The 16,682-nt window shown below is 48.0% G+C and overlaps 1 protein-coding gene across 5 annotated transcripts in view; it reads left to right on the top strand.

Moving 5' to 3' along the window:
• Slc25a48 (solute carrier family 25 member 48) overlaps positions 1-16,682 on the top strand; it is a 45,109-nt gene that overhangs the window by 27,001 nt on the left and 1,426 nt on the right. Inside the window, exons 6-11 of one of the 5 annotated variants that reach the window (XR_778365.2) lie at positions 2,681-2,814; positions 8,572-8,701; positions 11,933-12,056; positions 12,336-12,513; positions 13,147-13,235; positions 14,980-15,401. Coding sequence is in view for 1 of the 5 variants with exons in the window: in XM_010614094.1 (XP_010612396.1) it covers positions 2,681-2,814; positions 8,572-8,694 (257 nt within the window). In the remaining 4 variants the exon portion in view is untranslated. The other 4 variants (XR_778366.1, XR_778364.2, XR_778367.1 and 1 more) reach the window with 4 other exon arrangements.

Consider the following 16,682-nt stretch of genomic DNA (forward strand, 5'->3'; position numbering starts at 1 on the left):
GCCATGCCCTTCTCAGCTCTCAAGGAGGCAGGACTCGTGCAGCCACACATACAGCAGCTCCTCCTACTTTGTACAAGGCCCAGAGAGGCAGAAGGGCTATGAATGGGGAATGGCCCCTCAGCCTCTCATCCTCTTCCCTTTGGAGCTATAGGATGCAGTCCCTATGTGGGTTCATGGCCCTTGCAGACAACAGGTGTATTTTGAGCACCTAGTCTGTGTCAGGCACTGGTGAATTTTTGGGAGGAAATCTGTTCCATGGTTTTCCTTTCTTGAATATTGGTGCACTATGAGCCTTTCTTTTTAAAAATTTTTTATTAGTACATTTTTGCAGTACATAATGATTACATTCATTGTGGGGAGTTGGTACACATACATAATACATCTCTTCTTTTTTTGTCTTTTTTGGTATTGGGGATTCAACTCAGGACCTTGAGCTTGCAAGGCAGGTGATGGATGACACCACTGAGCTAAATCCCTAGCCTATACATAATACATCTTAATTCTTTTGTTCTTTCATCCCCTAAACTTCTACTGCCTTCTTGCTCCTTCTGTCTCTTGGTCCCCCTCCCATTGGCACAAGATCTATTTTCATTTTTGTCCTTCGATTCTTTTTCCACTCTCTTTCCCTCCCCTACTTCCCCCTTTTCTCCATCTCTTGTTCCCCTATACATTTGAATAAGATTGCCCTACTTACTATGTATCTACCCTCTATTTTACTCTTTGTTTACATATATATTGAGTTTCTCACTTAAGGGAAATCATGCATAAGGTTGCACCACAAACCTTTCTAATATAAAAATTTCATGAGGCCTGTAAGATAGCAATCAATCTCACCATTTTACAGATGAGAAACTCAGGTTCAGAGATACTAAGTACCAGCCCAAGGTTCTACAGCTAGTAAAGAAAGTGCAGCAGGGATTCTAGAATCGGAAAGACCCAAGTTCCGACCCATATGTGCTCATTCGGTGACCATGCTCTTGTTGCCTAATCTCTTTATTCAGAATCCTGCCCTTCATCCACATTTCAGTTAGGGTCAAGGTCAACATTCCTGCAGTGGTTTTCCAGGCCCTCTCTGTTTTCCCTCTCTGTTACTCTCTCACCTCATCTCTGAATTCTCCCTTTGCTCCCTCTGATCTAGACCTAATGTTCTCTTTGCTACAACTTGACCATGACCTGCTCTCCCCTCATCACAGGGCCTTTGTACTTGCTATCACGCATTTTGGATTTAATTATGTGGAGGTCATTGGGGGCTTTGATGAGAATCATTTCAGTTGAGAGAAGAGTGTTAAAAATCTGACTGAAGTGGGATCAAGGGAGAATAGGTTGAAAGAAATTGGACAGCTATAGTCAGAGGAGTGTATGGAAGTCAAGAGAAGGCTGCTTTTTAATAAGGCAGATGTTTGGTGCTGATGGGTAAGATCCAACAAAGAGAAGGCAGCCTTTACTCCTCTTCATTCTCCTCTAACCACCACCATTAGTAGCTATGCTTTAAACTCAGCAAACAGCGCAAAGTCCAGTCTTAGCCACCAAGCAATGGTGATCGCTTGTGCACTCGTGTGTTGGAGGTTTCTCACTTGCCTCCTCCCACTAAGGGCCCCATAAACACTGATTTGCTGAGAGTACAGGTTCCCTCTGCTCTCATTTCTACTGAGATCAGGTGCAAATAGCCTGGCTAGCACATCGCATTTTGTGGTGCCCCTGATGAGGCTGAGGGACATGAGAGGGCCCAGGGCAGCAGCTGAGAAAGTAGCCTGTTGTCCTGGCAGTTGGAAGAGAGGGTCCAGGTCCAGAGAGGCTCCCAGAGGGCCGTGGGCAGGAGGCTGGAGAGACTGGAGGTCAGCAGAGCAAAGGGCCCAGGGCAAGCCACGTTCGCTTTTGGGAGTTGCAGGGCAGTGATTACAAAACCTAGCAAACCAGCTGTCCTGGACTTTGACAGTGATTTGTTTTTCTTCCCACACAAGAATGTGCCAGTTTCTGTGTTTGTACAATAAAGTGGCCTTGTTTTCCTAGAGCCCTTTAAAGTCACAAAAATGCTCAAACTGAGGTACCTGAACTTATGCAATGAGGATTACCTAGTGGTATGTGGATCCAAGATTCTATTCTACATACTTGGAAAAGAGATTTTAAAAATAAAAACAAATTAAAAAGCCAGTTTCTGATCATGTTTGCCTCTCCTTCTTGGTGAGCAGCCTGTCTGCACGTGTTTGTTTAGTTTCTCCATACTCAGAGAAAAGCCTGCCTCTGGGAGCCGCACGCCCTTGGCAGGGTGCTTCATCCCAGGCTCTCTTCCTGTGCCCTGGGAAGGTGCTGAGCAGCGCTGTGGAGGCTGTGACTGTCTCACCGATAATGTCGTCATGCGCCCAGTACTGGCTGAGGCCTGGGCCATGCCTGAGGTTTCTCAGGCATCAGGTGACCGTTCCTCACAGACTTGGGAAGAGAGGCACTGCACCCCTTTAACAGATGCAGAGCCTGAGGCTCAGATGAAGTAGGAGACTCACTGAGTCTCCCCGTAGCGAGTGCAAGGAAGGATAGGAAACAGCCTCTGCACATCCTAACCCCAAGCTCTGTCCACTTCCCTTAGTGGTGTATGGAGTTCAGACCCACAGAAATCCTAGGGAGGCCAGGCCCCTCCATACCCAGAAAGCCCCACCCTAACACCTGTGCCTTTCTCTCTCTGCAGGAGCAATTTCCTGGGGGACAGCGACTCCAATGGATGTTGTGAAAAGCCGACTCCAAGCTGATGGGGTTTATTTAAATAAATACAAAGGTGTCTTGGACTGTATATCCCAGAGTTACCAGCAGGAAGGCCTTAAAGTAAGCTCTTGGCAGGCCTGTGGAGTTGCCTGGGGTGGTGGTTCAGACATGTGGGGAAGTAACTCTAAGGAAGGGGACAGGGAGCCTGAGGTGCTGGCAGTCACCACAAGCAGGTGCCACATCAGGAACTTCACCTGAGCAGTCTTGTCCAGCTCTCACCTTTGCTCAGGGGAGAAGGTAGGTGAGATAGAGACTTGGAGAAACAGAGGCTCACATAGCTGGGGCTTGGTTGGGACAGGATCAGGACCCACATCTGTGGTCACTGCAGTTTGTTCCTCATTAGGATAGGAGGGGCAGTCCTGTGCCCCTCCTCCAACTGGCTGGTACCGGAGCCACCTTGCATCTTTCCTGCCCCTCAGTCATCTCTTCTCACTGGTTCCATGTCCCCTAAGTTGCCTTCTATTTTTGCATCTCAACGAAGTCCAGGTCCCATCACCTCTGGACACAGCCCATGGAGGCGGCTCTGACCTGGCTTCCCAGGCCTTGTCTTTCTGTTCTCTGCACTATGGCCAAAGAGCTTGGCTTAAACACACACCCCTGCCCCCAAACTATCCCAGAACAAAGACCAGAATCCCCTGTTCCATGCCCATAGTTATAAACAAATTCATCCCCCTCCAGAGAAGCCATCCTTCCTGTTCTTCCTCCATGGGGTGCCTTGTGGTCTTAGCATGGCTCTTAGAGTCAACAGTCTTGGGTTCAAGGTCAGGGCCAGCTACCTATGAACTGGAATAATCCAAGCAAGTGGATCTCTCTGGGCCTCAGTTTCTCCAAGAATGCTCATTCCTACCATGAAGGATAGGGGTGTTTGTGAGTCAAATGAAATTAGACCTAACTAGAATATGCAGAGTTTCATGCATGACCCATCGGAAGCACTTAGGAATATTTGTTATCGGTGTTAGTGGTATCTGTGTTACTTTCAGTAATGTCTGTGCTGGCACTGATCCCGGACCTCTTCCCCTGGCTGCCTCCCCCAGAGCCCTACAGATGACTCTCGTCCTTCTGGGCCCAGCACTTCTTTTTTGTAATTATTTATTTATTTATTTATTTATTTTTGGTACCAGGGATCGAACTCAGGACCTTGTGCTTGAGAGGCAGGAGGCAGAACCACTGAGCTAAATCCCCGGCTCCTACCAGCATTTCTTCTGTCTTCAGGTGCCAGTCTGCCTCTCCAGTCCTCAAGCCTGGTCTCTTCACACTACTGTGGGCAACGGCGCTCATTCTGATGGCTCCTCTTCTTATATCAATATCCTTGGGGTCCTTTTCTACTCCCTCCCTAATTTGAGAAAAATCTAAAGTTCAAGATGACTCAGTGGAGAAGGCTAGCATACTGTGTGAAAAGGCAAGATCCAAACAACCCCAAACACTTGGCCCAAAGGCCCAATCTAGAGGACAGAAGTACCAGAAGTCGACGTAATGTCCAGTCCTTAGTGTTACAAACCAGTTGTATTAAGTAGAGGATGGGCGATCTGACTTGACAAAAGACACCTACAGAAAATGCCTGAAGCCTTCAACTTCCTTTATTGATTTGACAAATCCCTATTTTTAGAACACCTGGTATGTGCCAGGTGCAGGTCTAGGAGCTGGAGCTAGAGCAGTAAAAACTGAAATAAAGCCCAAGTTCTGATGGAGCTACTTGACGGTATGCATTCACAGGAGTACAGGAGGTAGGATAAGGAGGCCGCAGCCTTATCGCATCACAGTTGGACTGTGGCATGTGCATCTGGTCACTACTCATTAATTAAGATGCTGTCGTTGCCCAGAATGAGGACCAGGAGCAGGACTTCATAGAGTGTGAAGAAAAGATGAGCACTCTGGTTAGGACAAGATCTGTTGTAGAGGGAATTTCATTTCTGTCTGCGCGTAAGACAGGGTGGGGACTTGGGGCTTTTCTGTTTTTATTTCAAATTTGTTTGTTTTTTGTTTGGTACCAGGAATCAAACTCAGGTCCTTGCACTTTTGAGAGAGGTGGCAGAACAACTGAGCTAAATCCCTGCCCCTTGCTTTTGTTTTTTTATCAAGAAGCTCTTTGCCAGACAGAGGAAGCATACGTGTAGCCTCAGTTGATTTTTTGTTTGTGTGTTTGTTTTTTGACAGAAAAATAGTTTGTGATTCAACCAACAATTATGGAGGGACACAAAAGAGATTCAAGTTAGATGTTCTCTTTTTACTTGAAGTGCTCTTTTCCATTTCCCAAAATATTAACGTGTCATCATTCAAAAAAACTATAGAGGCAAAATATGTTGTTAATATTATTTCCTCTGAAACTTACTGTCCTTCAGAAAAAACAAAGTCCTACCAGGCAGCTGAGGCCTTACTAACAGGTAACAAATTCCTTAATCTCAATCGTGTTTGGTCTAACAGTGGTGGTGAACCTATGGTACACATACCACAGTGTGTTTCTTGTAGCATTAAAAGCTCTAAAAGGTTTGCCATCCCTGGCCTATAATGTTTATTCAGAGACAGGCTTTAAGTACACATAGCAGTGTTTAGCTTGATTAATTATCTTACTGGCTGCATGTTCCAAGATTCATTTTTCAAATTTTTGTTAGTTGATTAAAATAGGTATGGTGGCATGCATGCTCTGTGAAGCTGAGGCAGGGGGACTGCAAGTTTGAACTCAGCCCAGGCAGCCGAACAACTCAGAGAGACCTAGTCTCAAAAAAGAAAAGTTTTTAACAGGGAAGGGGTGTTTTCTGGGGAATGTGTTCAGTGCAAAATCCCTGGGTTCTATCCCAAGCAGTGCTACCCTTAAATAAAAATAGGTAAACATAGACACCTTCCACAGGCATGAGAGGATATCTGTCTCGAAGTCCTTCCTGTGGCCTTCACTCTTCAAGGGTGGTTACCTGTATGAATTTCACAGCAATATTCATGGCAATATATGTATGGACGTATATTTATGTAAGTTTCTGTATGTGAGTGTTTTCATATAAACATAGGTAGTAATGAGTTTTGCACCATCCAGGTAGCTTGTATTGTCTCAAAGATAGTTTCCAGCAGCAGCAGTCATAGAAGGAGGAGTCACTATCGCCCCCTGCTGGGGAGAGGAGCATGGGCTCTACTCTCTGAAGCTCCAACCTCCATGTTCTTCAGTACAGTGCTGGTTGTAGGCTCAAAGCCCTACTCCACCATCATCCAAGCTGTTCTCATTTTCCTACAGAAGAAGGTCTGGGGGAAACCGAAGAGAGTAGACCAGTACAGCGGTGCACAGCCTGAGTCACCCTGTCACTCACTGAAAGATGCCTAGGAAAGCAGCCTTTGTGACCACCTGTGGGACACCGCAAGAGAAAACAGAAGAAAGGCCTGGCAATCTGGGACCCATGTTTTTGACCACTTTGGGCCATGATTCCTCCCTGGATAGTCAGGATCTGAAATGAGGAGGCTGGAGGTGCATCTTGGTATCTTTCAGCCCCACCTCGGTAGTTGCACTGCAGGGTTTGTGATGATGCACTGAGGTTGGGGAGAGATGGAGAGGAACATCTGTAGATTCCAGAGACACCAGGGTGGATTGTTCAGGGATTCTGCCTCTCTGAGTCCAGAGCCCTCTCCCCACCCACCCACCACCACTATAGGACCCTGACACTTCCCTTCTCATACCCAAGAGTTTGTTAATTTTCTCATTCATCCGTTGACTCACTTTATGAGCTTTTATAGAAGGTCTGTCTGTGCTGGGCCAAGTGCTGGCAGGTGCTGGGGACTCAGAAGGCTGTGCTCATTGCCCTAGGATGGGGTGACGGGAAAACAAATCGTGGGTGATAGGCAACCTGAATGGAAAGTGATGTGATGGGGAAGATATAGAATGCATAGAAGGCCAAGGCCATACTCCACCCATGGGAGGGTGGACAGAGGCTGTGAGCCTGTGCTGGAGAGTATGGAGTAGAGGAGACCAGAGGAGGCCCAGGGATGGGAGCGAGCTGGCCATGCCAAAGAATGACAGGGGGTTGGCTTGCCCAGACTGTCCCACGTGAGAGGCATCCCCCAGAAAGTGCAGGGCCAGAGCATGGGGGTCCTCATAGGTCAGGGAGGGTGGGGACTTGATCCTGAGCAGCAAGGAGCCATGGAGGCTTTATGAAGGCAGGCTTGGCCTGGAACTGTGCGCTCTGGAAGCTCTGGGTAAAAGGCGACAGGTCTGTGTGTTGTTTGCCCTTTGAGCGCCTTGAAGCCCAGCAGGCGTCAGATGCTGGAGGGAGGTCTGTTTGTGGAGCACTAGGTCCACACTCCAAGCTGGGACCTCATGGCTCAGCCTCTCAGAGCGTGCCCGAACCAAGCTGTGGTGCCTCTGTGGGCACCATCGTGGAATTTTCCTCCCAGAGCTTGACCCAGTTCCTTGCCATTACTCAGTTACTCCAGGTGAGCCTGTGGAATTCTAAAATCAGGCATTGCAGAGTAGTGCTAAGGTTACTGGGATCCCGCCCCCACTCTGCTGCATGGCTCCAGGCTTCAGCTTGGCCACTTGGCCACTTCTACAACTCTGGTCCATTGACTCCTTTCCTGGACCAAGCTGCATCCCAGGCTGCTGTGGTCACCTGGCACCTTGGCTAATGCAAGCAGCCTTCACGGTTCTGTCCCCACCAGTACCAAGAGGTTGAGGAAACTGAGGAAACAAAGGGCAGGTTTCTGCTTTCTTAAGATGACTAATTCTGTTCTTAAACAGTGTTTTGTATAGGGGTCAGAGCAAGTTGAAATTATGCACCTGGCTCTTCTTGTGTCATTTATGCTTGGGTAAGAATTTGTCTTTAGATGGCTGTTTCTTCCCAGAAAACAATTAAAGAACATTTCCTCACACCCCAGGCTTCACTCAAGGCCCTGTCTGTCCCCCCACTGCCTGGGCCTATTGTAATTGCTCCGGAATGGGGCTTATCTCTTCTAATAGGCTGCAAACCGCTCACATGTGTCCATGTTCACCAGCACCAAGCAGGAATATTCAGCGAGGAAAGGGAGATCGTGGGAAGCATCTTGTCCTCCTAGGGATGGGAGACAAAGACAGGGACAGGAATCAACAAAGGCAGAGCTCAGCAGCTTGTCAGTGTGGGTCATTCTCACCAGACAGTCAGATGATCCGATGAGGGAGGCTGAGTCCTTCTCCCTATTAGGTGAAGACTGGAGATCGTGAGGGTGATGGTAGTGGTGTCGGCAGCCACTGAGCGCTCACTGTGCGCTGGGCACCAAGGCAGGCTGCTTTGGAAGGGTTCCCTTTTATTCCCTCAAACTACCTCAGCAGCTCGATGCCACTATTATCTCCATTTTCCAGTTGGGGAAGCCGAGTTCCAGAGAGTTTGCCACTTAGCTGAGCTGCACAGGCTACTGTGTTGGGGGAACTGTACCCCAACTCCATTTAGGTAGTCTCAAGCACTGCCCATGTTGTGTACCTGCACTTTGGGGATGTCACATGATGCACCTGTCACAATAGCTGGACATGGCTAGGGGCCCTGTCTAATTAGGATTTCCAGATTTGGGGGCAGAGGGGAGAGGGAAGAGGAAGAAATGATCAAGAAAGTGTAATGCGGGGGGAAGTGTATGTGTTAGCAGGTCTCAGCAATTCTGCCCTTAATCTTCAGTGTGCGAACAGCAGAGCCCAGGAGGAGAAATGCCAACAGATGTAACACAGGCCAGGGCAGGGGCATGACTGGACCATCCCTTGTGGTCTTTGCTTGCTTGCATAGGTCTCTGGGTTTTGGTCAGGGCCAGGGGCCAGGGTGGGCAGTATATCGCAGAGGGTATGGGTTGGCCCTGGAATAACTGGCTTCCTGGGCAAAGGTGTTTTTCAGAGGCATCACCGTGAATGCTGTGCGGGGCTTCCCTACAAGCGCCGCCATGTTTCTTGGGTATGAGCTCTCACTACAGGCACTCCGTGGGGACCACAACGTGACAGACCCATGAGCACCAGGTCAGTGTACTTCCTTCCCAGCCATGTGTGAACTTGAAGCTCCTTTCTTCACTATGAAAACCATGCCATCTCTGAAATGCCCCTCTGTCACTGTGGTGGGGCTGGGGCCGGAGTGCCCATCCTTCAAAATCATCCTACCACAATTCTGAAACACCCTGAGGTGACTAGTGGGGTGATGAGTCCCCAGGATTGCAGTGGGCACAGAATGTACCTGGTGCCCACTTTCCCATCAGCTTCCACAGTCCCGGAGAGAAGTGTGTTTAGTTTCTCTGAACAAAGGCAGTCACTCAGGCATCAACCAAGGTGCCCGTCCCCTTGCCCACACGGGACACCATCTCCCTACTGAGCTTTAGGTCAGAGGCTGGCAGCAGCCGACAGACTCCCACAGCCCTAAAAGACCAGTGTTTGCCACCATTCCTTGCCACCTGCACCCCCTCCTTTTGCCTTTCTCATTGCAGAAAGATCCATGCAGCCTGAGGGAGCCTTGAAAAAGGGAAATCTGAGTTCTAACACCCTCAGTGGCTCCCCAGTGCCCGTTAGACTCAGCCTATCATGCACACGACTTCCTTCTCCAGGCTCGGGATTCACCGCAACCCTGGACATCCCGTCCTCTCTCTCACGTCTAGGTCTGTGCTCATGCTGTGCCCCCAGCCAATTCCCTCTTCTCTCTTTCCTCCTCCCTTGTCTGAGCCTCACCAGCCCTCAGTCCTCCAGCCCTAGATATAACGGCCTCTCCCTTCAGCACACCTGCCTGACGTATCAGTGGGGATGAGGCACTCCTCTGTAGACCTCCAGCCCAGCTCTGTGGCTTCCTAGCTGCCTGCTGGTCCCGCTAGCTTCCAACCAGGTAAAGGTCCCAGCAGCACTACAGCAATTTCCCGCCCCTCGCTGTGATGGCTTCTTGTGGAGCTGGCCCACAAATGGCCACTCAGCAGCGGTAGTGGACGGAGCACAGTTACTCTCCAGTGCCTCCTCCGTGCCTCTTTTTCCTGCTGTTACTTTTGTTCCTTTGTTCTCTTTCTCTGGCCCCAAACCTTCTCTGCTTACCTGCCAAGCTCAAAAGATAAAGAGAGGTGAGTCACCAAACTTTCTAGTCAGCCGAAAAGACATTTTATTTCAGCCTCAATGACTACAGATTCTTTCAGGGAACACGTTCCTCATCAGGGAAGTCTAGAAAACCTCACTGTTGCCTCCCCTGTGGGCCAGGGGCTGGAAGGGGCCTTTGTGGGGCACAGCATGTTGATGGGAAGCATGGCAGCAGTACCCAGTCCTGGAGGAAAGGAGAGGGCACCATCAGTCAGGCTGACCATGGCAAGCCCTGGACCAGCCCTGGGAGCAGGCTTTAAATAAAACACTTTCAGCTTTTTACTAGAGTACCAACATTCACGGCTTTTCTGGCTCTTTGCCCTCTTTTGTAGAAGGAGAAGGGTAGCGACACATTCTGCATAATTAAACGTTGGCGAAGGGTCCCTGCATCTGTGTCATGTCCGGGGCATGGTAGAGATGTTGTCTTGCTTGTCTTGTTCTTAAAGCTATGCTCACACACCAGCCACTCCCCACTTCTAAAAATCTTATAATAAAGTCAACATATATTTACTGTAGACAAAACAGAAAGAACAAATTCAGAGACATGCAGTCATAGGAGCTTGTTACTTTTCTTTCACACATTTTTAGTGGGTATCCCCCAAATCGGACTCTGCTTTACACAGCGTATTATGGCCTGCTCCGCCCCATCTAATAGTTTAAGACCATTTTCCATGTCATTAAACCTTCAGCTCCAAAATAGTTTTACTGCCAAGACTTCACAGATCCCAGAGTGGCTGGATGCTTTCCGAGTTGTCATACTAGGTTACTTGTGGCCACCCTGATGACTGGCTACTTAAAGAAGGAGGAAGTTTCTCATGAGCCAAGTCATGATGGTTCTGGGTTTGGCTGTTCAGAAAATTAGAAACTTTTCTTCCTGAAAGTGCTCTTTCTTGCATGAGCTTGGGCATCTGTCTTCCTTTGGAGGTGGGCTGTTGTGATGAGGGAAGAGGCTAGTGTCCCTTAGGTAAATTAGAGAGGGTCTCAGCAACTGCTCTGGGGCCTTATTTTGAAAAATCCTAGACCCAAACATTCGACTTCCTGCTCTAACCCAAAACCAGGAATGTGAAGGCCTTTTTATTGTTGCTTCAGTACTGACTATGGCAACGCCTTGAACCCAGGGCCTTTTCATTGAGCTACATTCTCAACCCTTTTTGCTTTTTTAAGATAGGATCTCACTATGTCACTAAGTTGCCTAGGCTGGGCTTGAATATGTGATTCTCCTGCATCAGCCTGCCAGAGTACTGGGATTATAAGAGTGTGCTACCTTGCCCTGCTCAAGGCCTTTTAAGAAGACCAGATGGCTATAAGATTTTGGGCAGGTCATGCTCCAGGCAGCAGCGGTATATACTCTGACAATGTGGAAACAAGTGCCTACCTCATCATGGAGACCAAAGCAGAGTAAAATAATGCATGTTAGGGGAAGAGGGAGTCCTCTGGTTCCTAGGAGGGAGAGGGACAGTCACTGTCTCCAGAGTCCCTGGGCACAGGTGACAGAAACGACATGAGAATTATTTCCACGTGCCTTCAGGGGATAAAACACCCAGCTGCTCTAAGAGCCACAGAAGAACACTTCTTATTCACCCCCGTGTTATTTCTCTTCTAGGCCACATTTCCTAGTGACCCAGGGACAGTGTGAAGCCGAATAAGCAATATGTGAGGCTGTTGTTTTGTGATAAGGTTAATTTTATCTGTTCACACGGAGAAAGTAGAGTCAGACAGTTCAAGAAAGATTTTTGGTCGCAGAAATAGGGTCCCAATCACTGGCCAGCAGCCAGTTATCAGGCTTTTCTGAGGCTCCTGAGTCCTGCTGTGCCATCCTTGCCTGCACACCAGGATTCTAGCCCTAGAACCTTCCTGGAGTAATGCTCATCTGCTCTCTGCAGTGAAATGCATGCTTCAGACCTCAGCAACCTGCCTTCAATTTCAGAAAAATTCATATTTAGGAGAAGGAGACACATCCTCCTTATAATACCTTTTTTTGAATAATCCCAGACCTCCCTCCTGGCCCTTCAGCTGTGTGTTAATGGTGATACTTGGACCATCAGTGCCTCACAAAGACATTCTCACAGCAGGTAGCTCAACCTTAGAGGCTGCTGCTAATAAGCTTGGAAGATGATCTTCTTATATTTCCTCCTTTTTCCCCAGGGTTGATATCACCTGAACAAGGCCTCATTCCACAGCAGGTCAATGCTGGTGGCATCTACAGAGTGAGTGACAGTGAATTTACCGCAGAGAAAGAAGGACCTTGGCCATCCAGGCTCTCAACCAGGTGGGCCCTCAGGTATCATGCTGGTCTTGGCACACCCTCCTTCACAATTCACGCACTCAGTCCTCACTTCCGGCTGGACCATTGAGTTGCTGCTTTGGAAGGAAGCAATGGACCATTGGCCAGGCAATCACCATCTACTTTGGCTCTGGGCCAGCACCTGGAAAACACTGGAGCAAAATAGACCCTGCGCCCATGGCTGCTGTAAACTCATTAGGAATTTATTCGGGAGCTGGAGTTAGTTCTAAGTTTCCAAATAAAAGCATTGAAAACCTCTTCCAGGTTGTTTCTGTGTCTGATGGCTCTGCCTAGCTTCCCAAAAGCACCAGCCACCTACCTTCATTCCTGTCTCTCCTGAGGCCCTTGGAGATGTTGCTGGCCTAGACAGAAACCTGCTTCACTCAGCCGAACAAGGAAACTATGGATGGCAGTCTCACTTCCTTTCTACTATGTGCCTTAGGTTGGCAGGGGACGGTACAGGGGTTGGAAAGGGGAACTAGGGAAAGACAAGTTGGAAGCATTCTCTCCTGTTGTTGGCATAGGTGGTGTGCTTCAGAGATGTTGACCCTGAGCTCGAAAGGCATTGGGTGTTATCTGGGTCTCATCTTCACATGGAGAGCTAAACAAAGCCAAATGCTTTGTCCACACAAAACATTTCTAGAGCGATTTCACCGTTCTGTATTTTATTTCCTATTGGAACTATGTGGGAGGATGTATTAGTTATTTTTCTGTTATTGGAGCAAAATATCTGACATACGCAACTTAAAGGAGAGAGTTTACTTTGGCTCATGGTTTTGGAGGTTTCAGTCCATGGTTGGCTTCCTCCAGGACAGAAGCACCATGGCAGAAGTGGAGGAAAGCTATTCAACTCACAGCATCCAGGGAAAGTGTGTTTTTACTTCTGGGTATGTTTGGGTGAATCATGAGGGTGTGGGAATATCTTAGGGATCATGTCTAGTCTTTGATCCCTTTCTTTCTATCTCTTCCCCTGTTCTCTGCTTTCTGGAAACCATGAATTGAGCAGCTTGAGCAGGCAGTCATCCAAGAGTTCTTCCAGGAGGCACCAGCCACCCTCATTTTTAATCTCTCTTAGGCCCCTGGAGATGCCACTGGCCCAGAGAAACCTGCTCCACTCAAGTGAGCAGAGGAACTATGGACGGAGGCCTCTCATCCATCCCCCAGGTCAGTAGGGGACAGCACGGTGGTTGGAAAGGGCAACCAGAGACAGACAGCCTTGAAGGCACTCTCTCCAGCAGGGGGATGCCCGTGCATCCAGTCACTCAATCATCACACATTTGCTGAGTTCCTGCTGTGTGGAGGTGCCATCTCAGGTTTTGGAAACATACAAGGGGCCCAGCAGAGACTCCTTGCTGGTGCATTAGAAAGCCTCTGTCAGCAGGAGAGCTGGGTCTTTCTGTCCACCCCAGCATCACTGGGCCTGGGCAGGTGCTGAGGATGCTCCTGGCATCTAATTCACCTCCAAGTGGACCCAAAGTCTCTGCCATAACACATCCTAAAATATCTTTCTTAGGTCTTCCTCGGCAAGGCCATGTGCTGGTGCTGATTCTAGTTGCTCAGTTTGTTTGGAGGTAGAGCTGACTTCGTGAGGCTAGCCAGAGCCTTGCACTGGACACTCCTGGTGAGGCTGAGGAACAACAACTGTTTTCAAGTGTCTAGGCCCTTCCCAGGTTTTCTTCATCATCTTGGTGGCCGTTGATGATAGGAGGAGGTAACAGAGTGAAGCACCGTCGACCCAGCTTACAGATGAAGAAACTGAGGCTCCAATGCACCTGAGCCCCTGATAAGGACTCAGGTCACCAGTTTCCCTGGTAACCTCCCCGAAGGAGCTCTAACCTTGTGGTCCAGCTTAGGGGACTGGCAGCAAAAGTACTGACCATTTCACAGTGGGAAAGAGAGAAAGTTGTTGGGACACAAAATTTTGGAGTCTCAAGCCACCACTGAAGGCCTTCTATAAATGATATCAGAGCTTCCTTTCCATATGTCCCCCAATGCTCTGCCCCAGGTTCCCTGTATTTTAGCCACTTCCTCCATTCTATCTAGCGCTAGGTACATAATGGGTATCCAAACGTTTGTTGCGGAAATCACTGATTGATCCAGTAGATGCTCTGGGCCAGGTGTTGTCTAGCCACCTCCCTTCAGGACTCCCTGCTCTATGTTTTTCTTTAGCTTGGACAACCCTAATCCTTCTCCATTCAAGGCCCAGTTTAAGGCTTCCATAATTCTCCCTCTGCTTTCAACACCTTTCTTGGCCCTCCCACCCGTAGAGCTCCTGTAGCCCAATGTCCCGCTTGGTGTCACGGTCACCTCTGTGACCCACTCTTTCTCACTTGCCTGTGCCCACCTTGTGAAGCCAGGCCTGAGTCCTCCTCCTGTCCAGGTTCTGGGCAGCAGCAATCATGAACAATGTTTGAAATAAAGGAAACTTAAAAATTTTGGCCAACAAAGGAAGCATCATAATGTTCACTGAGAACTGCCTAGAATAATAGAAATTTAGACTTTCTACTTGCCCATCCACTGGGGAGTGGATTGAAAGAGTGGAGATGCACCCGTCCTCTGGAGGAAGAGTGTCACACATTGAAAGGAACGAGACAGGTCTTCCACACCTTGTTATGGAATTATTGTGCCAGCAATGTAATAAGGACAGAAATGGAATGGCAAAATAAAATGTGCTGCTCATTTTATTTTTCTAATATATCTTATACATGCACAAGTATTTGGGCATTGAGAAGAATCTGGAAGAATATATATCAAATTTCATAGTGGCGATTTCTGGGAGGTGGGCTTAGAGGAAGGCTTTCAATTTCTATCTTGATGATTTTTTCGTGCACCACTAAAGTATTTTGATTCTTTTCAGTGAGCACATGCTCGTGTTATGCTTTACCATAAAAAGCACTTTTTTTTGCAGGGCAGGGGTTCCATTCCGGGCGATTTCTTTCTGGACTCCCAGCTGGCTCAGCTGTGCTGCCCACCTTTGCCAGGTTGTAACAATTTTTGTCACCCCCCCTCCCACCCCCGTGCTGAGTAGCTGATGCCTCCAACACACTTTGTGCATCCAGTTTCAGAGCTGAAAACAAATGAAACTCAATTGTAGTGTAGATGCTCGACTCCAACCTTGACAAATCTCACGCCAGGAACAGGGAGGGATCATCCAGCACTGGCCCCCACTCCCTCTTATATTTCCATGGAGAAGGTAATGCCGGGTGCAACTCCTGGGGCCAACAGCTCCCCCACCACCCAAAATATCATAGCCTTTCTTTCATTCCAATACCACCCTCCAAAAGTGTGCAGTCTGACTTTGTCCAGGAACAATAGCAGGGGTCTTGTTCTCAGGCAACTCAGGATTAGGCCATGATTTCTATGTCAATGGGGATGTCTTTAAACATGTGATGTTCTGTTTCCAAAAAAGAATAAAAACAGAACAGAATTCTAAGCCGTGCACCGGTTTTGGTGTTGGTGTCCTGGAGCTGAAGTGCATTAACCTTGGCAGGCAAAACTCACTGAGCACAATGGGCTTGACTCTCGGCAGTGCTGGTCTGCAGTGGGCCTCTCCATTCTCTGGCGTTATTGAGGGCCAGCCACTGTGTCCTTCTCTCTGTAGGGTGTACTTCTTTTTCTACTTTCACTTGGCCCAATCTCACTCTGCGGAGCCTGTTTCTTTTCCTACTGTAATAAAAACCTCTCTACCATTAAAAAAATTAGTGAGAGCCCCAAAGAACTTTTTGCTTATCTGCCAATATTTACTAGGAATAAAAACTGAGAAATTAAAAAATATTTCTTCATTTAAAATATAATAAGCATATTGTCAGCATAAGAAACATAATTTACAAAAATATTCCTTCCAAGCAAAAATAACGATAAGGTTGGTCTTGTTTTTCTTTTTGCTGCTCTGACTAATGTCTGGCTTGAATGGAAGGCAGCTGGATTCCCCCACCTGCACCTGCTTTCAGACTATGCGATATCACTTACCGTGTAGTCTTTGGAAAATTTCAAGTACACTCAGGAGGAAACAAGGAGGAGAAAAGCAAGTGACAGCTTAGGGTTATATAGTTTTGACCTTGAGGGAGCCTTTGAGAAGCACTGCCCTATGGCTTTGAGAATCACCCAAAGGCTTGTGGGGTGGCCTTGGCTGTTATACCTCAACAGTGCCACTTGGTGGCAGCAAAAATAAACTAAACCCTCCGCAGGTGCCGAATCTGGTAGATGGTGACCTTCGCTTTCCAGAGAGCATTTGCGCCCCTGACACTTTTCTTCCTGTTTTGTGGGTCACCACCACCTTTGTTGTTTTCCATTTCCTTCTCTGTAGTGGACACAAAATCAGACTAAGGTTCTCCTTAGGTTCCAGCCCCACATCAGCCATTGGCTACCTGAACGATCTCAGCAAACTTTTGCTCTCCCGGCCTCAGTTTTCTCATCTATAAAAATGGCCACACCGACTTCTTTTATCTTCTACCCAGGACCTCAGTAAGAATCAAGTGGAAAAGAAGTTTCTTAAACTGTCAAATCCAAATATAGGCCTTGGTGGGAGACGGGGCACTGTAACATTTCCGGTTTGGGTTTTTGCTTGCCTTCCTGTCTGGATTTTTTTTTTTTTTTTTTTTTTTTTTTTTA

The sequence above is a fragment of the Fukomys damarensis genome, unplaced genomic scaffold (assembly GCF_012274545.1).
Source record: "Fukomys damarensis isolate Sample0158 unplaced genomic scaffold, DMR_v1.0_HiC HiC_scaffold_9, whole genome shotgun sequence".
In the NCBI taxonomy this organism is placed as follows: Eukaryota; Metazoa; Chordata; class Mammalia; order Rodentia; family Bathyergidae; genus Fukomys; species Fukomys damarensis.